The sequence below is a fragment of the Pipistrellus hanaki genome, assembly GCF_964339955.1.
Source record: "Pipistrellus hanaki genome assembly, chromosome: 2".
Classification (NCBI taxonomy): Eukaryota; Metazoa; Chordata; class Mammalia; order Chiroptera; family Vespertilionidae; genus Pipistrellus; species Pipistrellus hanaki.
Window position 1 is genome coordinate 122,796,605 of NC_140504.1, and position 25,796 is coordinate 122,822,400.

The following is a 25,796-nucleotide window of genomic DNA, read 5'->3' on the forward strand; positions in this document are numbered from 1 at the left end:
AGCAACGAAAATAATTTTATGGTTGGGGTCACCACTACATGAGGAACTGTATTAAAGGGTCCTGGCATTAGAAAGGTTGAGAACCACTACCTTAACCAGAATTGAACCTGGGACCCTTGAGTCCGCAGGCCGCCGCTCTATCCACTGAGCCAAACTGGTTAGGGCATAAGATTCCCATTTTTACTTATCTTCAAATATATTGTAACTAGAGGCCTGATGCATGAAAATTCATGCAAGAATAGGCCTTCCTTCCCTGGCTGCTGGCACCAGCTTCTCTCCTCTGGCCGCTGGCAGGCACCTGGGACCTGAGCTGGCTCATACTGGGCTGCCTGCAGGCACCAGGGACCCAGCTGGCTTCCCTCCAGCCCCAGCTTTGTCAGGAAGGAGTCCAGAATGATGTCCGGTCTAATTAGCATATTACCCTTTTATTATTATAGATACTTATTACAATCATTATTTGATTCATGGTTCCTTGCAATAACCTAACAGTCAGAAACCCAGCTATCAACTTTGATTTCTCTCTCCATCATCCCATCATATCCTGTCAGTGTTACTTTAAAACATTACAACTATGTTTGCTCTTCTCCACCCCTACCACTGATCAAGTTCAGATATTTATTTCTTATGTGGTCTGCTACAATGGTCTCCTAAATGGGTTTGTTATATCCAATATTCTACCTGTTGAATCTATCTTCCAATTATTGTATAATCTGACAAAAATGAAAATATGAACCAGCCACTTCCTATTTAAAATCCTTTGATGATTCACCTCCTACAGAATAAGATCTAAGCTCAATAAAATATTCTATAAGGCCTCTCAGAATTTTTTTCCAGCTGCTCCTTGAGGCACACTTAAATTTCAATCACCCAAAACTGCTTGTAATTCCAAACATATACAAAAATTCTCTCTACCTTTTTAGGTGTCATACCTAGCCCTTCCTCTTCCCCTACAGACTACTTATTTTTTAAGACTGACCACTCGCCTCATCTCCTCTAAAAGCTGCCCCTGACACCAATTTTATCCCTCCCAATGTCAGCCTCAGTAGAGCTTCTCCTGCCCTCCAAAGTGTGCTCTTTATAACACTTTCTTTACTACATCATGTCCTTGGAGCTTTTTGAATAAAAAGACAGTATTGCATGCACCTTTGAGTGCTCAGAACCTTGCACAATGTAAACAAACATTCACTAAAAGGTTGCTGAATAAACGAAAGAATAGGTAGATAGATATCAAGGCACATACACAAACTAGAGCCCCGGGTGCACAGATTTGTGTACCAGTAGGGTCCCTCAGCCTGGCCTGTATCCTCTTATAATACGGAACCCCTTGGGGGTGTCAAACTGCTGGTCTGAGCCTGATCCCCACAGATCAGGAGGAAACTAGCAGTCCAACATCCCCCAAGGGATGTAGTAGTGTGCAAAGTGGCAGGCAGCTGGGGAGGAGCCCAAGCCAGGGTCTGGTGCTGCGCCCTCTTATCCCAGCCCCACGGTGCCTGCCTCTGCCCCTGCTTGGTAGCGCTGCCATGGAGACAGGATACTCGCTCCAGCATAACTGGGCCTGCCAGCTGTGAGCCCACATCTGGCGCCCATTGGTCAGCTGAGGTGCACTGACCACCAGGGGACAGCTCCTGTATTGAGCCTCTGTGCCCTGGTGGTCAGTGCTTGTCATAGCAACCGGTCAAGCAGTCAACAGGTTGCATAGGGTTTTATATATTGTATATAGACTAAAGGCCTAATGCACGAAAATTGGTGCAAAAGTAGGCCTGCCTTCCTTCCTCCGGCTGCCGGCACCAGCTTCCCTCCAGCACCTGGACCCAGGCTTCCCTCCTCCCGCTGCCCACAGGCACCTAGGACCCGGGGTGGCTTCCCCTGGGCCACTCACAGATACCCGGGACCAAGGCTGGCTTCCCCTGGGCCCCAGTTTCATCAGGAAGGACGACCAGAATGACATCCAGTCTAATTAGCATATTACCCCTTTTATTATTATAGATTGTCTAGCAAGGTATCTGCTAAACAGGAACTGCTCAATGAATTATCATCATTATTGTCTATTTTTCTGCAAATATGGTTATTAAACTCACTTGATTCCTTCAATTGTCAACAGGTATTTTTAAAGCTAAATTTCAAAAAAATCTGGCAAAGGGACCCCTGGAAATACTCGGTTTGGTTTTTAAATTCCTTGACTTTTGAGGAGCAATTTTATATCACCCCCATAATTCTTACAGGACATTTGTATTGGCAGGCAAGCAACTATTTATTGAGATATTTGTTCAACCTTAAGAAGTGAAAGAAATCAGATAAGCAATTAAACTTAGATCTAATGGCAGTTGATATCAAGGGGGAGGGGAATTAGGCATACTACCAAAAGTTCAACCTAATGGTTAGCTACAGTTAATAATGCTTTAAAATAAAAATGCAATCCACTATTTCATTGTTTCCTACCATTCCCAACTTACACTTACTTTCTAAGCTGCCCTAAATTAGCATAATCAAGGTGTCTGGACTTTTCTATGGCATTAGTGTGATCCAGGTAACACTTTTCTCCAGATATAGTTTTAATGTCAACTATTCTTCAAAAAGTTCTAAATGTGATCAATGAATTTTATCTACTTGAGATATTCAAAAATCTCAAACTGAAATAGGCAATTCGGTATAATGGAAGAGCTATAGAATCTGTGAAAATTTCACATTTAGAATCTGTGAAATTTAGTTTTCAATCCTGGCTTAACTGTGACTAGCAAAATCTAACCTCTAAGTGCTCCCACTTTCTCAGATCTAAAATGAGAATTCCACCACCTTGTCCAAATCTAATTCTATCAAAATGCTTTATAAAATATACCAAGAGTGAAAACTTCACACATATAAAAATGGAATCTGTAACTGAAAACATTTCTGGTAATCAAATCCATTGTCAAATTCATGAAATGCTTTCAGTTGGAATAAAGTTATAATAATTTAAGTCTAAATTTGTCATATTTGTATTTATTCAAAGCTGACAACTGTAAAAAGGAAAGAAACATGCCTGAGTATTTCAACAGTTGGTGTGAGACTGCTAAGCAAAAGGTTTTGTTTTATTTTTTTAACTTTTAACATACAGAATACATACCCTATTTCTCTGCAATCCAAACAACTTTATTTGGCTGGCATTGTTTAATATTAATCCCTTCAGATCATTCAAGGAATCACACACTTCGACCAAAAACAGTAATTCCAACTTAGAAGAATAAACTCTTAAAAACAGAATGTGGATATTTCTATTTCAAAGGTAAGGATAGCCTGTTTCACTCAGTGGATAGAGTGTGGGCCTGTGGACTAAAGGGTCCCAGGTTGGATTCTGGTCAAGGGCACATGCCTGAGTTGCAGGCACATCCCTAGAGGGCATGCTTGGGGGAAGAGGGGGAAGCCAATTAATGATTCTCTGTCATTGTTGATGTTTTCATCTCTCTCTCCCTCTCCCTTCCTCTCTGAAATCAATAAAAAAAAAATTTTTTTAAACATAAGGATAATTATATTCTGGAAATAATTATCAATCCTTTAAAATTCTGTAATATGCAAAAATATGTTGTAAACAGTAGTTATTAATGTCAAATGTATCTCCAAATGCTTAGATAAAAACAATGCAGCATAATAATAGGTTAAGTAAAATTAACTGTTTATTTTGGGACTTCAAAGTTTTACTTACCCACTACCTATTACACTTCCCCTTTTCTCCCTTCCCTTATTACTGGGACAGAGTTGCCTAGTACTTTTGTGTGATCCACTCAGAAGGCACATAGAAAAACAACAGGAAGAAAAACACCCAATACATTAAAATAACAAGACAAGAGGAAGAGGCAGTAGAAGGGGGAAAAAAGAGACTGTGTTTGCATCAAGGGGGAAGGGAGAGACAAAGGGGAGATAGAAGAAAGAGACAAGAGAGCAAAAGGGTGACAACAAAATCTGTTCTTCCGGAAATAATGGTTTATGATTATAAAAGAGTGAAGTTTCCAGAAAGTGAATCTTAGTATTACACAACAGAAAGTAATACAGAGGCCAACAAGAAAAATAATTGATACAGCAGTATCATAAATATTCCAATCGCCAACCAATTTCACACAAGCATGTACTTTTCTCTGACCTAAATAATCAATTTTATGTAAAAAGAGTTAGTAAAACTAATCAAACCATGTTACAATGCTAAATAAAATGTAATCATGAATCTTAGATATCATGGAAATTCAGAGCTGGAAATTTCCTTCCCAACCATCAGCTCAACTCCCTCCTCAGGCAGAGAAAGAAACTGATGCCCTGTTTTGTAACATGCCTAAAATCACAAATGATTGCAGAACTCAGGAAAGCTAGAACTCTTTGTTCAATAATCTTTCATATCTTCTGCTTCTGGTTTTTGTAAGTTAATTATTAACCATCAATCATACATTTTAAAAGTTTGTCAAGTCTAACAAAAAGCTTTCTAGCAGCCAGATCAGAAGTAAACACCTCATAACATAGCACTGTCCACACAAATTAAAACACAAAATTAAACAATAGCCTTGACAGGGTATTAACAAAATGTCCAAATTTAAGAAAAAACAAAAGTCCAATATTCTGAAAATTTCAGCCATTTAAATTAAGAAGCATATGGGAAGCTTTTCTTTGGGTCTATGAATAAAAAGAATACTCAACAAGGCCTATTTTTGTACGTGGTTGAATGCAGCCAAATCATTTGGTAGATTTGTCTACCAAATCATTTGGTAGATTCTCCTTTCTGATTAAATAGTAACTTATTTGTCAAGGTTCTTCTTAAATTTCAGTTCTGTGTACTTTATTTAGCCACCACAATTGTTTATTCCTCTCTATCCATGTCACTAGGACCTGATTAAAACCCTCCCTTTGTAGCCAATCAAAATAAGACTGCTTTGAATGTAAAAGCTCCAGATTCGGGTTTGGGGCCTAAAAAACTGGATTTGTTTCCAGGCAAATACATTGGATTGTTCCTCATCGCCACCCCACCCCATCCCACCACACACACACACACACAAACACACACACGTAAACTTGATGCATGCTATTAATTTGTGCTACATTTTTAAAATTCCCATTGCAACTTACGTTATATAAAAGTGATCTGCATGAAGCTTTGTTTTAATATAGCAGACACAGATGAGGGAAGAGGAAGAGAAGCACAAGCCTAAGGCTTTAAAAAAAAAAAACACACCAAAAAAACTGCAGGTGTAAAACCCAAGCCAATTTTCTTCAAAATACTGGATAACATTTTTAAAAATCCTTGTTTTCAACCAGACTAATGACAACACGTCCATATCCGGCCTTTCCAATCAGGAGTGGCAGATTTCTGCTCCCGGAAGAAAACGCCGACTCCTGAGGTTTCACCTCTCTTACCCTCTCCCCAGCTGCCTTTAGGAGGGACGACACATCGATGGCAAACTTGGGCCCCTTTTCCGCTTGTGCCCCCTAATCTCTGGCCTAATTTCCCACAAAATCCTCCACCGATTACTCCTCCCCCCTATACATCCCTGCTGCACTCGCTTAGAAATGACGCCTGGGCACCGTGCCTCTCCCCCGGTGTAAGCGGAGAACGCCTGACCCACGCCACCTGGAGAACAATGTAACCCAACTCCGGGCCCGTGGATTCCTCCATCCAAGCCCCAAGATTTATCTGCTCGGGGAATCAGGAAGCCAGTTGTGTCCTGTCATGCTGGCTTCCTTCAAGGCGTCCCACTCCGAGCCGAGGATTGCGGCTCCCAGAGGCCGGGGAGCAGGCTGCTCACCTCCCCGGCCCCCGGCCCCCGGCCCCCGGCCCCCGCCCCCCGGGAGGGAGGGGGCGGCGGCGGGACCCTCGCTCGGGTCAGCCCCCGCCGCAGGGCGCACCCCTACCTTTGTAGTGCACCCGCAGGTTGTTCTGCGACAGGCCGATGTAGCTGAACTTGTCCTTGGGGCTCCAGGACCGCGGCAGCGGGCTCTCCTGCTCGTCCACGGCCGGGTAGAGGCGCTTGAGCCGCCGCTGCAGCTCCTTCTCCTGCTCGTTCAGGGCCGAGTCCCCGTGCGGGAAGGGCGCCGCGGCGCTGCTGCCCGCCAGGCCCGGGCCCGGGGCTGGGGCGCCTCCGGCCGGGCCCGGGCCCGCGGCGAGCCCTGGCGGCGCGCTGGAGGCCGAGGCCGAGGCGGGCGGCGGGGGCGGCGGGGGCGGCGGGGCCGCGGTGGCCGGGGGCGGCGGCGGTGGCGGCGGCGGGTGCAGGAGCAGGGCGGCCGCCGCGGCCCCCAAGCCGCCGCCGCCGCCCCCCGCGCCGCCACCGGGGGAGCCGGCGGGCGAGGAGCCGGCGCTGACGGCCGGGGGCGCGGGCAGGACGACTCCGGAGACCGGGGCCACGGCCGCTGGCGGGGGCGGCGGCAGCTGCTGCTGTTGCTGTTGCTGCGGCGGCGGCGGCGGCGGCTGCCCGGACATCCCGGCCGCGACTCAGCCCGCGGCCGCCTCCACCTCTTCTCTCCTTCCTCCTCCGCTTGCCGGGGGCGCTGTGGCTGCGGGGCCGGCACCAGGCGCCTGTCCGCCCGCCCCGGAAGCAGGCGGCGGGCCGCGCGCCCGGGAGAGCGCGACGGTTGGGGGTCGGAGCTGGGTGGGCGGCGGGCCCGGGAGACGAGAACGTTGGCGGAGCGCGGGCGGCCGGGGCGAGGACGAGGCGGAGGCGGAGGCGGAGGCGAAGGCGAAGGCGAGACGGAGCGCGGGCGGAGGGCGCGGAGACACCGCTGCGGCCGCTGCTCTCGCGGCTGTTTCCCGGCGGGCGGGCCGGGCCGGCGCGAGACGCTGCGCGCGGGCGGCGCCGGGCGAGGGGGCGGCACCAGCGCGAGCGGCGCGGGGGGCGGGGAAGCGCCGGCGGCGGCGGGGCCCGGGCGGCGGGAGGGGGCGCGGCCCGGACGGCGGAGCCCGCTCCCCGGCCCCGCAGGCCGCTCGCGGACGGGGCGCGGGGTCCCCGAGGAGGTCCCGCCCCTCCGCCGAGCTCGCCGCCTCCTCCTCCCCCTGCCCCCCGCTGGATGTATCTTCTCCTACTTTACTTCTTTTTGTTGTCGTCGCCCCACCTCCCCGCCGTGGGGTTCCCGCTGGAGCGGGGCCGCGGCGCGCCCAGGCGAAAGTAATCGAGCCCCGCTGGGGCCTCCGGGGCGCGCGGGCTCGAGGACCCCAAATCAGGTCCCCGACGTGAGCGGTCAGGAGGGTGTTCACGGGTTCCCCAGGACAGGTCCCCGTGGGCCTCCCCGTGTACGAACCCACTTCACAGTGTTTAATGCCTAAACGTTAAAACTGGGGGAGTGGAAACCTTTTCTGAAGGCAGTCTCCCTCTTACAATAGTGAGCAGTGTATTAATTAATTTTATGAGGCCCTAACGTGAACGGATATGGTGGAAGGTGTAACAGGTATACTACAAAAGTCGGGCAGGGCTTCAAAGAGAAGACAAGGTTATAGTGTGTATGTGAGGAAGGGCTTCTAGGGACATCAAAACATTTTATAGACTCATTAATTTTCACAGGCCTCTTTAGGTAGCAAAGAATTATGCTCATTTAAAATATGTGTGTGTTTTTTGTTTGTTTGTTTTTTATTTCAGAGAGTAAGAGAGCGAAACATCAATGATGAGAGAGAATCCTTGATCCGCTGCCCTCCACTGAGGATGGAGTCCACAGCTCCAGCTTGTGCCCCAACCGACCAGAAATTCGACTGCGACCTCCTGGTAGGTATGTAGCTGCTCAAACCATTGAGCCATATCAGCCCGGCTATGCTCATTTTTAAAACAAGGAAATGTTCACTGAGGTCAGCAGAGTCAAAAACAGGACTTCCTATTTTGCAGTTCCCAATTGGGTGCTTTGCATGGTCCCTTAAGTGTTGCTCTCTGACCCGTCCTATTATTACTATTTTGTTTTCACCACTTCCCTTTATCCTTTCCTTAGTGGACAAAATTGGACTTTACATGTATAAACTACATAACATAAATTCTGGTATTTTGTTTGCTTCCAAAGATATTATGGTAATTGACCAAAAAGCAAGTAACAGTTTGCTGGTTAGAGAATTCTCTATTTTGTCTTGATGGGGGTAGGTAAATGGTGATTTAACTGAAGGCCCTCAATGTCTGGCCAGAACCAATAGCCACTTAATCTAATTTCCCTCTCAGTTACCCAGACAACTAGATCCCCAGTTCTTTAGTAAAAATATTTGATCTATTGTTTGATGACTTTTTCAAGTCATTGCACTTTAAATGTTGCCATTGTATTTAACTTGTTCTAAAACTTTCATTTATATTACAGTGACAATGAGTCAAATGTAAGTCAAATATAAGCCAAGTTTAATGTTGACTAGCCCAGGTAAAATAAATGGGCTCCAAGCCTCATTCATACATTCTCAAAGTTCTCATCAAGGCTTTATTTGTGGAGGTGCACTTTTTTTCCCTGTCAGCACACTTGGAAACTCTGTAGAACTTTCCATATCCTGAGAATGGTTGAGGAAATAAAAGTATCTGACATTTTGTTGGAAGCTTTTTATAGGAGTGACTGGTTTTCTCCAAACACGCAATCCCAAGGAATCAATGATTTCAGTTTCGGGAGGATGCTGTGAAATAGGCAGAGAACATTGAGAATGTCGTTTTAGAAAACTACCTATTTTGTAATATTTATAAAGAGACATGAAGGTGATCATGCCTATTGACTTTTTTCTACCAAAAACTCAAAACTAAATAACAACATCTAAAATGTGGAAGACATTTAGGCCTAAACATGTTCAACAGGAAGTGTTGATGGATGAAATACTAAAGCAGACGAAATGCTCAGCATGAAGGGACTAGTTGAAGAAAGCATCGTATACCCCCTAAATGGAATTAGGACTGCAGGAGCACACACTAATATAACGTACTTTTTTTTTTTTTCTTTTTTTTTTTTTTTTTTATGCCTCCACTCTGGGCAGGGAAATTACCAAAAGAATGAGGCCAAAAATTAGAAAAAGACATTTCTTCCTCTTGACTTAGTCAGTGGAGACTGGGCTCAATTGCAGATCCACTCCTGCCAGGCCTCTTGCACAGGCACAGGCTGAAATAAGTATTAGATGGCCTCTTTAAAAACGGTTTTTAATACATGAAAAAGTGATGTGGATATGCTACATGGAACAAGCTACACCATAATTATACTTTGCCAAAACTGTTACTAAAAAGACATGAAGGAAAATCCCAAACTGTTTTATAATGGAGCAATTGCAATACATAATTAAAAGTAACTTTTTTTTATTGCAAAATATTAAACTTGTACATAGATATAAAGATAATAAAAATGCATTATCCATGAACTTATCTTTGTACCTGTGTGTTCATTTTTACCATGGATTGCTATAATGGTAATCAGTATCTGAGGTTCTCAGTAGCCAACAGTAAGCAGCAGGAACTTATTGGAAAGATATGTATGGTTCTCAGAATTGAGCAGAAGGCTGGAAAACTGGCCCACATTCAGGGAAGAGGATGATACAAGGGTATAAATACTAGTAGGCAGGGATCTTGTGACCATCTTTGAAAGCTGCCTATCACTGAGTCGGTGCAACTTCTGGTGAACCCAAAAAGACTGCATTGCCACACACAGATCAAATATAGCTCTAGACCAGGGACTGGCAAACTTTCTGTAATGGGTCAGTAGGAAATATTTTAGGCCATATGTTCACAACTACTCAACTTTGCCATTATAGATGAAAAGTAGCCATAGAGAATCTGTAAACCAATAAGTGAAGCTGTATTCCAATAAAACTTTATTACACACACACACACACACACACACAACAACAACAACAACAACAACAAAAAGGCAGCAGGCTAGATTTGGCCCACAGGCTATACTTTGTAATCCCTAGACTAGACAATTTCATTAATAGTCCTTATAAACTATTCTCAACACTAAATGACAAGACCAAGACACTGACAATGAAATTCTAGGAGTTGATAAGTTTATTACCAATAGTGCATGCTGTACCCTAGAGTCCCAGACAAACCTATGCCATATGTGAATGGAATCAGGATATTTTGGCAGCCGTTGTGTGGTAAATTGAAATGCATGGCAAACAGCCGAACAATATTAAGCAACTACAGCAGGATAAAGTCCAAATTGTAAGTAGTGCTCTGTCAGCATTTATTAAGCACCTATTATGTATGGAATCCTGTTTTAAGTTCTGGGCATGAAGTAAAAGAGGGAAGAGGGATTACAAAGATGAAGAAGGCAGTATGGAACCTATTCCTGCAGTGAACAGAGTAGAGCTGGAGAGGCAAACTTGGTACACATGAATTAAAGCAGGGCTTCTCAAACCTGAACATGTGGATTTGCTGAGTGGGACGTGAGATTCTGCATTCCTAACAGGATTCCTGGTGGTACCGCTGCTGCTGGACCATCCTTTGACTAGCAAGGCAAGCATGGCGTGAGTTTGACATGCTTTGAGGCCAGGTAGACAGAGTCTAATGAGGGGAGGACTTCTCATGTTATCTTGGCCAGACTGGGAAGATGATGATGACTATACCCACAAAACCAAGATATAGTAGTTCAGGGGCTTAAGGTTCAAAGTGAAAAGAATCTGTAGAATCACCTGGGATAATACAAGTGCATTATTCCATATTCATGAGTGAATGAAATGGTTACAGTTCAGTGTTCATTAATATATATTAAAAACAAAAGTTATTACATTTTTAGGACTATTTTATTAATAGGAGAATTTGCACAAAAATTGCAATATTAGCTTAATAACTATATTAAAAAACTATAACTATAAATAATAACTAATTATTTAACAAATTAGTCTACTGTCAATCTCCTGATTCTCCTCTATTTTCCCTCTCCTTTTTCTTTTTTCTTCTTCTTTCCTTTTTCTAGTCCATTTAGAAACTCATTGTCAAAACTCAAATTTTTTTTCATATTGATTTTTATGTTCCCTCTTTCTTATTTTCTTACAGCAATATGAAAAGTTGCATTCAAAATGGAGTAGCAACAGGGCGCAGATGGCAGGAGCTCACTTCCTCTGCACCATCTCCCTCAGTGTTGTAGGGCAGGCATGGGAAGGTTCTCAATGGAATCATGGAATGTGAAGGATGCCCCAGAATTTCTTGAGCTCCACACAATGCCACCTGCTGTCCTAGGAAATGGCCATGAGTTCAGTGCATTCTATAGCCTTCAGACAGTCAAAGTCCTGGTTGTTTTAGTTTATTCAGACCATTGTAACAAAATACCAATAGATTGGGTGGTTTATAGACAACAAACAGTTATTACTCATAGATCTGGAGGCTGGACAATGATATGTAGTTTCCCAAAATGCAGATATCATTGTGGGCTATATAACTTGCCTACTCACTGGGGGTTAACCCCTATTCCTGAGAATTAGGCTGCATTTTAGGCATGATTTATCTAGTACCTACTATATGCAATACACAGGGCTAGATAGCAGGTAGACATTAAAAAATAAAATAAAAAGAGGAACCTCAGGTCCTTGCCCTAAAGGAGTTTACAGTTTTGTGGGAAGAACATTATTTACACAACCAATTTTTCAAGGTAGATTGTAAAAAGTGCTACAATAGAGACAAGAACACACGGTTATTTTTCTGATATTCCAGGAAAAGTAATTCTCCAGTCTAAACCCATTGTTATAAATAAAATGAATTAGTTGTTCAATTTACATTTCTTTGTACCTAGTTTATAGCAGGGAGATATACACATAATCATGATGGTCCTCAAAGAAGGTGCAAGGCCTAATTTGCAATCTAAGTAAATATTTTAAAAACAATTTAGTGAAACAATTCATTTCACAATTCACTATTTCTTTCATCATGGCTACATGATTTATGTTTGGTTATTAATATTTTAAACATTTTTGTTTGTTTTCCTTAAGTACCTTTCCAGATATGCAAGGAAAAAGATGCTTAGCAATATGTGAGGCTTTTTTAAATTGTCATATTTCAAAACATCTATATCTTAAAAAGCAACTGTTTCAAAAACTTCTTTAGTATTTTTCTGCTTTCATCTGCAATTAGTTTATCTTACATATATTTAACTTAGAAATAGATATCAATTATTTAAAGAGGAGTGGCATTCCTGGTCTGTTTCCCAATATCATCAACATTCTCAATCTCTCATATGTGCTTTATGCCACTGTTCATCAGAAATCTTCTCATAGATAATTGAGTTTTGGCATTCTTAAGAAATCAAAGACATTTCTATAGCATAATAAGCCACCCCAGAATATTCCATAAGTATAATGAAAATCTACATGATTAGAGAACAAAGCCAACTGACATAGGGGAGGGGATTGGATGGTTGGCTAGGCTACTCGTTGACCAAGTGCATATTTCCATTAAGTGCAACCTCATCTGAATGGAAATATGCACTTGGTCAACGAGTAAATATGCACTTGGTCAACCTCATCACACACGGGTTGCTGTTTGTGCTTGGCAAAATTACGAACCAAAATTATGACAAGAATCTCTGGCCTCCTTTTAAAGACTCAAGACTGGGTATTCAATGTGAGTATAAGTGTACAAGTACTGCCCTGATCAGATTCTTCAATTGTGCACATCCCCCTTTATCTTAGCGTGGTTGTATAAACACACACAAGTGGTAGACCCAAAAACAGCTCCCCAAATATCCACCTGTGGATGGCATCTTATTTGAGAAGAAGGTCTTTGCAAATGCGATTAAGTTAAATATCTCAAAATGAGATAATCCTGAATTATCCTGGTGTGCCTAAAGCCAATGGCAAATATCCTTATAAAGAGAGGCAGAGGAAGATTTGAGACAGACAGACGAGGAGAAGGCACACACACAGAGGACCATGTGAAGGTAGAGCAGGGAGAGATGCAGCCACAAGCCAAGGAGTGCCAACAGCCACTGGAAGTTGGAAGAAGCAAAGAATGGATTCTCCCCCATAGAACTGGAGGAAGTGGGACCCTGCCAGCACCTTGATCTCAAACTTCTGACTGCCAACATGATGAAGAAAATAAACTGTTGTAAGCCACCAAATCCGTGGCAGCCACAGAATACTAATGCACACTTCAATACTAATGCACACACAATACTAATGTATACTTCAAACATTTTTAGATCATGGGCAGGGGGAAGTTGTATAAAGTTGTGTCTATGTATTGTGGAAGCAAGAGCAATACATTAGCACATGTCCTTCATCAAATTGCAATGCTTTTTATTTGAATGTACTTTTTTGTAAGATTCAGAGCTCATGAGTCATATAAATTATATACATAAATCTAGGTTTATTATCTTCTTAAGTCCCTCTCTCTCTCTCTCTCTCTCTCTCTCTCTCTCTCTCGGTTCTGGCCACAGCTCAGTAAAGGAAGGAGTTACCAGCACCCTGATGGAAAAATAATTCTATAATTGGGGTATGCATTGAAATTGCTCTTCCATTGAGCAGAAGCCATAAATGCCATAAACTGCCTTACGGACATTATTATAGGGTCACCTTGGCTCCCACAGCTCAGGGCGGTTACTTTTTAACCATTACATACCTAATGACTTGAGCATTATGCTTTAACAACCATTTAAAAATCTCCCCCATGAGGATAACTTTGTAGGATGGGGCAGGTACCTCACAGCAGGTTTCCTAGCAGCAGAGCCTGAGATGGAGCTTCTGATGCAAGTGATTTTTTTTTTTCCCCCTGAAAGAACATCTCATCCTGGCCAGTGTGGCTCAGTTGTCCCGTGCACTGAAAGGTCTCGGGTGTCAGGGCATATATCCAGGTTGTAGGTTTGATCCCCGGTTGGGTTGCATGAGGGAGGCAACAAATCAATGTTTTTCTCTCTCTTCCCCTCTGTAAAAAAATAAAAATAAAATTTTAAGAGCATCCTCTCAAGCGAAATCCATAGGGGAGCAAGATAGTGCAGAGGAAGAAGCCAGGTAGAGAGGAGGGTTCAGTAAAGTCTAACTTAAGCCTGCCCACACAGGGAGCCTGGAGTGAATGGCACTGCAGCATTGTCTCAGCTTAGGCAGGAGTCCAGGACTTTTATAACCGGTATTAGTCATTCATTAGCTTAGACCACCTGCCTCCCTCGGGGAGCATAATATCTTGGGCATCTCTGGGGAAGGAGGCTCCCTTCAGGCAAGAGCAATTCTCTGGAAAAAGGTGTGGCAGGAGCCATTGACAACCAACACAGCAGCCTGAGAGGGTGCACTGACAGGTAATGGGAAATGCTCTGGGCACCGATAGCAACTAGGGATGCCTGGGCTCTGCTCTAAATGGCATTTCTAATCACACAGCTGATCATTTCAGTGAATACCTCTGCCATATAAGAGAACTCTGAAAGAAAAAGAATGTTTGCATTATTGAAAAGTGTTAGAATTTTACAAGTCTTGTAAATCATATTATGTAGATATGATCAGCAAATACTTTCAAATTTTCACAGGGATAGTCTGGGAAGTGTCTTTTGCAAAGAGTCTTTTGTTAGCATACATGTGTACACAGGAGCACAGTCATAAGTTTGGCTGTGCTGCGGTGCTCAGAGCTGACCTGCATCCTGTTCATTTTCGTGGTCTGTATGTCTTTTCCACTCCCTATCAGCCCCGTGAACATCTGTCTGTGTTGGTGTGGTTTAGTCTGTAAGGTTACAGTAAATACAGGTCATATCTATTTATTGTTCTTTATAGAACATGTTGCACAATTACCTGCTTAACAACTGCTTCTTTTTGATGATGCAGTGTAGATACCTGATTGTTTGCTTTTTGATGATGGCAGTGATATACAAATAATTGCCCAGGCTTTAAACATATGACTCAGGCAGGAGCAGTACATGCACATTCAGATACCTCTTCCTAGAAAGGTAATGTAAAAGAGTGAACCAAATTAAGTATAGACAAAATAACAGAGAGCTGTGGGAGCTATAAAAGACTGCAGAATGTAAAGGAATTCAAATCAGGATATTTGAAACACTACACAGACCAAACAAATACTTCTTTGGGTCAGATGTGGCTAATGGGTCACCAGGTAGAGGCCAGGAGGCTGGTCTGAATGCAGAGCTAGAAATGCAGGCCAACCACAGATGTCCTAAGTGTGCTTTGCGGCCTTACATCTCTGCCTGGCTCACTGAGGACCCGAAGCTGTTATTATTTGCCTCTGCCCACAGTGGGTGGTTAAAAGCAGCAGATTTTTTTTTTTTTTTTTTTTTTTTTTTTTTTTTCGGTCACACTGCTCGGCCTGTAGAACCAGACGCAGAGCTCTTGAGATACTTCCTGGCTTGTCAGGGAAATTTGGGTCTTAAGTGCCCCATTATTTAACACAATCACGAGAAACACCTTAAAACCCATTTCCTATTCTAGCGCCCTACATCTAGTAGGCACTCCTTAAATATTGCTTGATGCTACAAACACATGAATTTCATAATGCTTGAGTCCAAGTCTTTATAAGCCCCCCTATGGTTTTCATTCTAAGAATGTTGCTTTTCACAGTTTGATTATGATGCCAAGATTACGTGTACAAATAACGTGTTGACAAGGATGTGGAGAAGTCAGAATCTTCACATCCTGCTGGTGGGAATGCAAAGTGGGACAACCACTGTGAAAAAGCAGTACGGTGGCTCCTCAAATAATTAAACATAGGTTTACCATACGACTCTCCATTCCTACTCCTCTGCATATTCCCAAGAGGAATGAAATATGTCCACACAGAAACTTGTACACAAATATTCATTGACGTGTTATCAGTAATAGTCAAAAGGTGGAAATAATCCAAATGTCTACCAATGGATGAATGAATAAATAAAATGTACATATCCACACAATGGAATAGCACTCCCCAATAAAAAGGAATGAAATACTGATACAGGCTACAACATGGCTGAACCTTCATGATTCATTTATATGAAATGTGCAGAGTAGGCCAAGCCGTAGAGACAGAAAATAAATTAGTGGTTGCCAGGAGCTGAGGGGAGGAGAGAATGGGTGTTGACTGCTAATAGTGCAGGGCTTCTTTATGGCATGATAAAAATGTTCTAACATTCATTGTGATGATGGCTGCACAACTTTTAAATATACTAAGAACCATTCAACTGCATACTTTAAATGGATGATTTATGTGGTATGTGACTTATATCTCAACATAGCTGTTATTTTTTTTTAACATGATTATATGTGCCATGAAGGTTTGTGTCATAGCCACCAAATACTGTGTACATGAATCTACTACAGTATAACTTTCAATGCTTTGCTCACTGTGGGGTACATAGTAGATGTTTGTTGAATGAATGTTAAACAGATTTCTAAAAAACTAGAATACTCCATGAATTAAGGTGTGAGAGTTTGGTCATTTTAACTGTCTAAATTTCTGAAAAAATATTCTGAAAATTTATGGGTTTTCTTTCCTACCAGAAAGAACCTAGCATAAAATCTGGCTTTTGACATGCTCTCAATAAAAAGCAGTTCCTGCCGAAACTGGTTTGGCTCAGTGGATAGAGCATCAGCTTGGGGACTGAAAGGTCCCGGGTTTGATTCCCGTCAAGGACATGTACCTTGGTTGCGGGCATATCCCCAGTACGGGGTGTGCAAGAGGCAGCTGATCGATGACTCTCTCATCAATGTTTCTAATTCTCTATTTCTCTCCCTTCTTATCTGTACAAAATCAATAAAATATATTAATAAATAAATAAATAAATAAATAAATAGCAGTTCCTTACTTCTTTTTTAGAAATAGGTTAAAATCTATTATTCCACTTTTTTTACTTTATGTCAACTTTATCAGCTTTATAATGGATCATCAATGGAAATAGAAGTAGCAACTCAAAAAGACCAGTATTACTTGTGTTCAACAGTGGGAGTTACACTCAGCTAAGAAATGGCTTCTTGAATTTTATGTTTTGAATAAATGGACTAGTGGCTCTCAAACTTTTAAGAGTGCATCAGATTCATCTGAAGGATAGGCCTAGGTTGGGACCCAAGCATTTACATTTCTACAAATTCCTGGGTAGTGCTGATTCTTCCAGTCTGGGTAGGACTGCTCTGAAAAACACTGGACTCAAAGTTACAGGAAAGTTAGAAATAAAGCACAAAGAACTTTAATTTTACTGAACCATTTGAGAATAAGTTGCTGACATAATGCCCATCACATTCTAATATTTAATGTGGAATTCCTAAAAAGATAGTCTTCTGTATGACCAGAGTATGACCATCATGATCATGAAAGGAACACTGATACATTGCTGCCATTTAATCTTCACACTCTACTCAAATTTCACAAATTGCCCCAATAACACTGTTTATAGCCAAAAGATCCAGCTCAAAACCATGCATCATTCTTCCAGTCTGGGTAGGACTACTAGGTTGCATCATTCTTCCAGTCTGGGTAGGACTATTAGGTTGCCATGTTTCTATTGCTATGGCACAGTTTCTCGTCTCCCCTTGACTTCCATGACCCTGACCTTTGAAAATCACAGGCCAGCTATTTTTTAGAGTACCCCCAAATTTGATTTGTCTGATAATTTCTCATGTTACACATCTTGGGCAGGAATCCTAATATATAAAAAGCCAGGGGCTGTCACGACCTAAATGACCAGATGGAGGACCAAACAGCAGGCTGTGTGGGAAAACCAGGCCAGCAGGGCGGGCAGTGAGGGATGACCAAACAACTGAATAACAGGCTGCGTGGGGTGACCAGGACTGAAGGGGGGGCAGTGAGGGGTGACCAGGCCAGCAGGGGGGAAGTTGGGGGTGACCAGGCCAGCAGGGGAGGCAGTTAAGATAAATTTGATGGTCTCAGCATGGCAGGAGGGAGCTCTGGGACCCAGCTGGAGCACAGCAGAACTCTGGATCTTGTGCAATTGGGGGGCATGGCCGGCCTTCAAACCAGACCCTGACAGAAAGAAGGAGGGAGCCCCATTCCTTGCAGAATTAGCCATTGGACAGCTTGCTGTCAGCAGCCTGCCAGCCAAGAATCCCATCACCTGCACCCCAGACCTTGACAGGAGGGAAGAGGAGCCCCATTCCTCATGGAATTGGCCATTGGTCAGCTCGCTGTCAGTGGCCTGCCAACCAGGAATCCCATTTCCCTGCACCCCGGACCCTAAAATATTTCCTCTAATTAATTCCCTTTTAATGTACACGAATTTTGTGCACCAGGCCACTAGTGTTACATAAACATCTCTGTGTTCTTCTCAGTGCATCTGATCAGGTGCTGCATGATTGTAATGTCTCCCATCAATGACAATGCTAACCTTGATAATTTAATAAAGGTGGCATCTGCCAGGCTAATCCACTATGAAGTTACTCCTTTGCCTCTTTGTAATTAATATATATTTTATACAGAAGTATTTTGAAATTATCTACAATAAATATCTCATTTCTTACCAAACTGTCAATTTATTCACTTGATTATTTATTTATATCTCTACTAGAGGCCTGATGCACAAAATTCATGCACTGGCGGTGGGGGTGGGAGTGTGTGTTTCAGCCTGGCCTGCACTTTCTTGCATTCTGGGACCCCTCGGGGGAATGTTCGCCTAAGCTAGCAGGTGAACATCCATCTCCCAGTCTGGGATTCCACGCTCTTTACTGCCCACCTCCTTGCTGTTCCTTAGTGCTCCTGTGGAGGTGGGAGAGGCTCCTGCCACCTCCATTGCACTGGCAAGCTGTGAGCTTGGCTTCTGGCTAAGCAGTGCTTCCCCTGTGGGGGCAGCTCCAGAGCTGAGCGTCTGCCCCCTGGTGGTCAGTTCGCATCATAGTGACCGGTCATTCTGATAGTTCCACTCTAAGGGTCCCTTAGGCCTTTATTATATAGATGGGTTCTTGGTTTCCTATTTTATTCAATAATTTTACAATCCACTACTGTAGTAATTTATTTTAATGCTGAAATCATCCCAAATTTGGCTTATGGGAGCCCTTTAATCTGGGTTTCTATGTCTTTTTGACATGTACCCATCATTCTTCAAGCACTTTCTTGTATTCTGGCACAACAAAATGTTCTAGATTCTTCTTATACTTTTCATGCTGCAGCCTTGGACTTAGACATTTCTCTAATAAGTTGAGGTTTCTTTTAGCTGAAAATGACATTCGAAACCCAGATCTGGGAACCAAATGTGCTTATTGGAGTGTTGCTGCCTTTGAGCCTTCTCAGTGAGAACTAAGATATGTATATTACATATATATTTCTGGGTAACAAATTACCAAAAATTTAGTAGCTTAAGACAACACATTTGCTTTCTTACAGTTTTTGAGGTCAGGAGTCCTGCCGTGTCTTCGCTAGCTCCCCAGCTTCAGGCTCTCACAAAGTATCAGCAGGGGCTGTGGTTTTATCTCCAGGCTCAGCTGGGACAAGACCCCCTTCCATGCTCAGGTGGAGGGAGAATTCAATTCCTGGGGGGTTTGTTGGACAGAGGGCCTCCTTTTCGCACTGGCTGTTGGCTGGAGGCTGCCCTCAGTTCCTTGCCCTATGGACCTCTCCGGAGGGCAATTCACAACATAGCAGCTGGCTTTACCAAGGCCGCCAGGGAGAGTGTCTCCAAGCAAGACAGACATATAATCTCAGGTAACATAATACAGAAATGACATCCTACTATCTTTGCTGTATATTCTGTTATATACTAGGTGTACCAGTTAATAAGGGTGGGTTTTGTAATCAGAGAAAACACGATAATTTCTATAGAAACATCAAAAGTGCCTTATTCAAAGCAATGTCCATTGCTAGCTACACATTTCCCCCATCTTTCAGGTAATTGGTGGATACCATCCCAATATAACTTTCCTTGTTGAGGCAAACCATTCAGAGACCCAGTTTTCCACTTCTTCATAATTTTAAAGTGCTGCTCAGAAAGTGTGTGTGCCATCTGATGTGCACGGATCAGAACAAGTGGTAATTTGAAGGGGCAAGATCTTTAAAGTGTCTTTAACTGGTTTTGAAGTGTGTGCTGGTGTGTTATCATGAAGCAAAATTACTTTGCTATGTCTTCTGGCACATTCTGGTCATTTCACAATCAAAGTGTGGTTCAAATTGATTATTTGTTGTTGGTAGCGACCAGTATTAACAGTTTCACTTGGTTTTAGGAGCTCATCATACACCACACCTTCCTGATCCCACCAAACGCAGAGCATTGTCTTCTTTCTGAAGCAATTTGGCCTTGCAGTCGATGTTGATGGTTGACCTGGATCAACTCATGATTTTGTGCGTTTGAGATTCTCAAAATAAATTCACTTTTCATCACCAGTCACAATTTGATGCAAAAAAAGATTTTCTTTCGTGCTGTTGAAGCAACATTTTACTGTTGACTTTTTGGTTTTCCATTTGTCTTTCGTTCAGTTGATGTGGCACCCATTTTCTTTCCTTTAAAATCTTTCCCATTGCTTGTTAATGATAGGAAATTGTTTGCTGAGCAATGTTTAATTGTTCTGCAAGTTGTTTTTGAGTTTGACACGAATATTCATCCAATAATGATTGTAATTATTGGTCTTCAAACTTTTTGGGTTGACCTGGATGTTCTTTGTCTTTCCCATCGAAATCATCCTTTTTAAAACGTTTAAACCCGTGTTCACAAGTATTTTGAGATGGATCATGTTCACCATAAGCTTCCTGAAGTATATGATAACTTTTTCTTAAAAATAAAGTAATGAATTAAAATTCCCCACAAATTCTCCCTCTCTCTCTCTCTCTCTCTCTCTCTCTCTCTCTCTCTCTCGGCATGAAATTCGACATTTTTAAGCATAAAAATATCAATGATGTTAACACCTTCAGAAAATTTGACATGAAGTTTTGAAGCTTGCTGTCAATACAACAAAATAGCATACATATCAAATCACATATATATCGACATATGTGTAAAACTCCATCTATTTAAAAAAAAAATCCATATTGTTAACTGGTACACCTAGTAGAAGCAAGGGGAGGGAAATACACAAGGGCATAAATTCCAGGAGATGTCGGTTGGGGGGGGGCCATCTTGGGAGTGTCTTACTGCACTCACCTTTCCAAGTGGCAGAGGCAGGGGACATCCAGGCTTCCCAAAGTGAGTAATTGGGGGCCATCTCTGAGTCTGTCTGCTATAATACACATTTGCACATGTGCATTTGTTTATATTTCTTTTCTTTTCTTTCTTTTTTTTTTTTTGCATCTGTTTATATTTCTATCCTCTATCTTATCTATCTGTCATCTCTCATTTTTCTATCCTGGTTATACAAATCATGGTTTATACAAATACATCTAATTTCAACCCAACACCTCAGAGGCCATATTTGTGACTTCCTTTCCATATTTGTGACTCCTTTCTACGACAGTGGAAAACCTCATCTATTTGTTCATTTGATCAGTTTTCTATCTTTGCTGCCACCCGTCCCCTCTTACAGATGTTTTTGTCTCTGCCCAGACTCTAAAGTCCATGTCAGGCCCCGGTCACGAGGATGCCTCAGACTCTGACACACTCAGAGCGCCTGAAGGTAGATGCCCTCACCCTCTTGGACTCTGGGCCCTCCACCTTGCTGGGGTTCTGACACACCGCAGCTAACCCTCTCTCCCACAACATTAACGTCCACTTCACTCTGCCCTGTCTCAGACCTTAGGGCTAAATCATCTGGAAAGAAAAAGGGGGAGGGGTGTAAAGGAAGGAAAAGAGCACATTTCTCTTTAATGATTCCATTATTTTCCTCCTTAAATACAATTCTCCTTCCCTCTCCCCAAAGATGGGAGAATAGGTACAAAATATTCCCTGAACAGATGGTGTAAAATGGCAGTGGCTATTCTGTGAATTTGCAGCCTGCTAGCTGGAGTTGGAGGAACTCTCATGTGTGAAGCAGCAAAAGAAATATAGAGGAAGGACAAAGGGAAACTGCAGCACAGGCTTCATTTTTCTTCTGTGTTTTGCTTGAGCGCATCTATTTTCCACTCTGAAATGCCCACTGTTCTGTTCTTTACATTAGTTTGATTTCTCACTTCACATAAGGGCCAGCTCCTGAGGCTCCTTCTTCCACAGAAGTCCCTCAGTAACCTTAACGCAACCATTTATTGCCCTTTAAACTTCCAATCCTGGATTAGACCACATTCTAATGCTGATCTCTGGGACCTTGTGTCGATCTCTAGATCCCTTATGTATATACATCTTCCCCCCCCCCCTGAACTAAATAGATCATAAGTTCCTTAAAGATAGTAAGTTCCTTCATGCCCTGGCTATGTGGCTCAGTTGGTTGGAGCATTGTCCTATACACCAAAAGATTGTGAGTTCAATTCCAGTTAGGGCACATGCCCAGGTATAGGTTTGATTTCTGGTCAGGACAAATATGGGTGGCAACTGATCCATGTTTCTCTTTCACATTGATGTTTCTCTCTCTCTCAAAACAAATAAAGTGTGTGTGTGTGTGTGTGTGTGTGTGTGAGAGAGAGAGAGAGAGAGAGAGAGAGAGAGAGAGAGAGAGAGAGAGAGAAAGTCAATGAAAACATGTCATCCTTGGGAGAGGATGGAAATACATATATATATTATTGTGTCTCTAATATGTTTGTTGAGTGATTGAAACCAGCCACTCTTTGTGGCGACATGATATTGAGGAGGAGAGGTAACCTTTTCAGATGGGTGGACACTAGCTATTTCGTCTCTTGTTCTCTTGTTTAGTTCAGTCTCTTGACTGAAGGCAAGCATAGCATTGCAATGTTCTGTAAATGTGTACTGAATTATAATTTAGCACAGACTGTTACCCCGACCTCCCCAGGATACAGGAACCCTAGAAGCCACATGCATCACATGCCACCTACCCCAGATGGATGGTCAGGGACATGCAAATAGAACGGGAGGAATAGCTTTATTTCTACCTCTGCTTTTCTGGACCCTGAACATAAGACAAGCCCCATACTTTAGAGGATTCTCACTGTACAAACTATTGAAAGAGTAGTACCAAAGTGTGAGTTAAGAAAGGCAGCATCTTTTGCCTCAATAAGAAAATAGTCATTTCCTAGCATGACGTGCCCTCAGTCTTTTATTGTGTCCCAGACACGAGGTTAAGGGAGTTGCTTCTCAGGGATCCCTCAGGGCTATTCTGTGGACTGGGCTACACGTGATTTAAAGTTCAGACGTATCTGTAACAGCAAATCAGAAGTTTGTTTGTCTTATAATAAAATTCTTGGTAACTGTGTAGGGGTGCATATTAGTCAGCATCTCAGAAATGTTAACGAGTTTGATCCAAGGCCCTAAAAACCATCAGACCTGGAAAATCTACTTTCTGTCCAGTAAACCTCCCAAGGGTCCTTGTGGATACTATCATTATTTTTTTCTTTTTGTGTTCATGGTGAGCAATAAGATAGTGCCTTTGGGTTGTAAGTCGGATTGTAAGAGGTATTATCAATAAGCTTTTCCCTAACCCCCTCCTGATCTAAAACCCAGTGGAAAAACATAACATCACATAATGACAACCTGCAGTGCACCCGTCCCTTAGCGCTGGGGGCCCACTCGGCTGAGCATGGCCCTTTAAGGGGTGGAAGCAGGAAGAATGCATGCGGGCGGCCAAAACAACATGTGAGCCTGGCGAGGAGGATCCCGAACTGAGCACGTGAAGAGGGAGCTGCAAAACGTAAACAGTGCTCTTGCTTCTTGGCAAAAACAAGAGACAAAGGACATCTCGTAGGAGAAAGAAAAGGAATTTTCAGATGTGACAGGGATGGCCATTTTTAGAAGATCTTCCCCAACCCCACCCCCTCACCCCCGGACAAACTTAAACATGCTTTGCTTTTTGAAAAATAGAACAGTCCAGTTGAGTTCTAGGAAGTAATTGGATACACATGTGCACACACAACACACACCACGTGCCCGTTTGGTGGCCGGGGACTATCTGATGACACGAATAGAGCATGCTGACTTGTTATGTACGACAGGGATCACTGCTGCCTCTGAGTGCTCTTGTTCCCTCCACAGCGCTGGAGGGAGGGAGGGAAGGCTGCAGCGTTTCAGGACAGGATCAGCTCCATAAGGAACTGTTTCTCAAGGTTCTCCTAGTCCGTTGTTTGCATAACTATCGTTCTAAATCAACAAAGTCTCATGATGGGAAAGAGGCCGGTTGAAAAAGGAGGCTGGACAATGGCAGGCAGTATAAATCTACTCAAACACTCAGGCTGCTGAAAACATTCCCTATCTGAGAAACAGTAGAAATGAGAAGCTTTGCTCAAGGCATGTTCTGTGTTGAATTCTTTTGTTTAGCAATGTTTTGGGGATATTTCTGAATCTTCAGTTATCTGGCGTGCTTAATTTAAGTCTCACCTGTATTAAAAACCCTGGAAATGATTGCTTTTCCATCACCAGGCTAGTAGGTGGTGTAAAGGCCGGGGACTTTGGGGCCACATTTACTATAACCCACTTCTGCCTCTAAGAGCAGGGACTCATTTTGCCTCTGATCTTACGTTTCTACATCTGCAAAATGGGAGTCATTTGTCCAACCTCACAGAATAGTCTGCAGAACTCAGTACAGGGCTGGCCCAGGCTGGGTACACAAGGAATGAGAGTGACAGTGGTTTTGGTTAATTAGAGTCAGAAGCCTCCAGAGGTTGCACATCACAGAAGGTCAGCAACTCAGAACTAACTTCTGCCTGGGCCATGGAGAGGGGCAACCTCCGGCTCTCTGGCTTCAGGTTGTAGAGTGTGGATTGTGCAGGAAGGCCATTGAGAAAACATGTCCCATGAATCCACTGGAGACATGGGAGGACACATGTTGTATGATTCCATTTATACAAGGGACCCAGAAGAGGCAAACTCATAGAGACAGGAGGTAGAACAGAGGTTACCAGGGGAGTTATGCTTTAAGAGTACAGGGTTTCAGTTTGGGATATGGAAAAATTATTGCAACGAATAGTGGTGATGGTTGCACAACAGTGTAAATGTATGTAATGTCACTGAATGGTGAAAATGGCAAATTTTATGTTATGTATATTTTACCACAATTTAAAAACTAAAACAACCTATTGGAATGAAGCAAATCAAGATCTATCCAGTTGTGGAATACTATGCAGCTGTTAGAAAGAATGCAGTAGGTTTTATTCTATGGACACAGAAAGATACCCAGGATATATTGTTATGTAAAAAAAAACAAACAACCATATGTGTAGTTTAATGCCAGTTGTGTGTTTTTTCTGCTTGAGGTGCTTTAAATTTATTAATGAATCTTATTTCAAAACATCCTTATATACGTACTATTAACATTGCCCCATTTTACAGATGAAGAATCTAAGAGGTTGAGTTTTTTGCCTAGGGTACTCATCAGCTCTCAGGCTCCCCAAGTCTGTGTTCTAAACTCTGCAGCATTGGTTCTCCCTGGAACATTTAGATCTGTGATTCTCTGGCCCTGCCCCAGGCCCACTGGATCAGAATCTGCGGGGTAACAAGGTGGCTGGGAAGACTGAAGCCCAAACCACTGTGCAATATTAAAGCAAGATTTATAAGAGTAGTACCAAATACTAATATATGCATAGAAAAACTACTTGAAATTGTGGAGACATTTTAAAAACACTGAGCAGTTTATTCTAGAAATTAGACCCCCCAAATTTTTTATTCAATTACCCATGAACTGGGTTTATATCCCAGTCTTATCATTGGCTTAAGAATTATTCCAGCAGGAGTTTAAAAATGTTTTTCTCTTGAATCTCCTGCCTTATTTAACAGCATACTAAAACTTTATTAACCTAAACTCAATTATGAATTGTAATACATTCATTTGAAATATGGTGAAGTCTTGGGATAATTAAAGAAGAAATTATTTAGTAAGTAAATTGACAGGCTAAATAAATAAAGCCAGACTCCATTTTTAAATTTTAAGGATTTTTATACACTAATTATTCCTGATTGCAAATGAAACATTAACATTC

At 42.7% G+C, this 25,796-nt stretch overlaps 1 protein-coding gene across 1 annotated transcript in view; it reads right to left on the reverse strand.

Annotated features, from left to right (window-relative positions):
- The window catches only part of RANBP9 (RAN binding protein 9), an 83,220-nt gene extending 76,249 nt beyond the window's left edge, over window positions 1–6,971 (reverse strand). Inside the window, exon 1 of the mRNA XM_084872729.1 lies at window positions 5,869–6,971. Within this exon, the coding sequence (XP_084728855.1) occupies window positions 5,869–6,433 (565 nt within the window). The 5' untranslated portion in view covers window positions 6,434–6,971. The remainder of the gene's footprint in view (window positions 1–5,868) is intronic.
- Window positions 6,972–25,796: the final 18,825 nt, after the last annotated feature.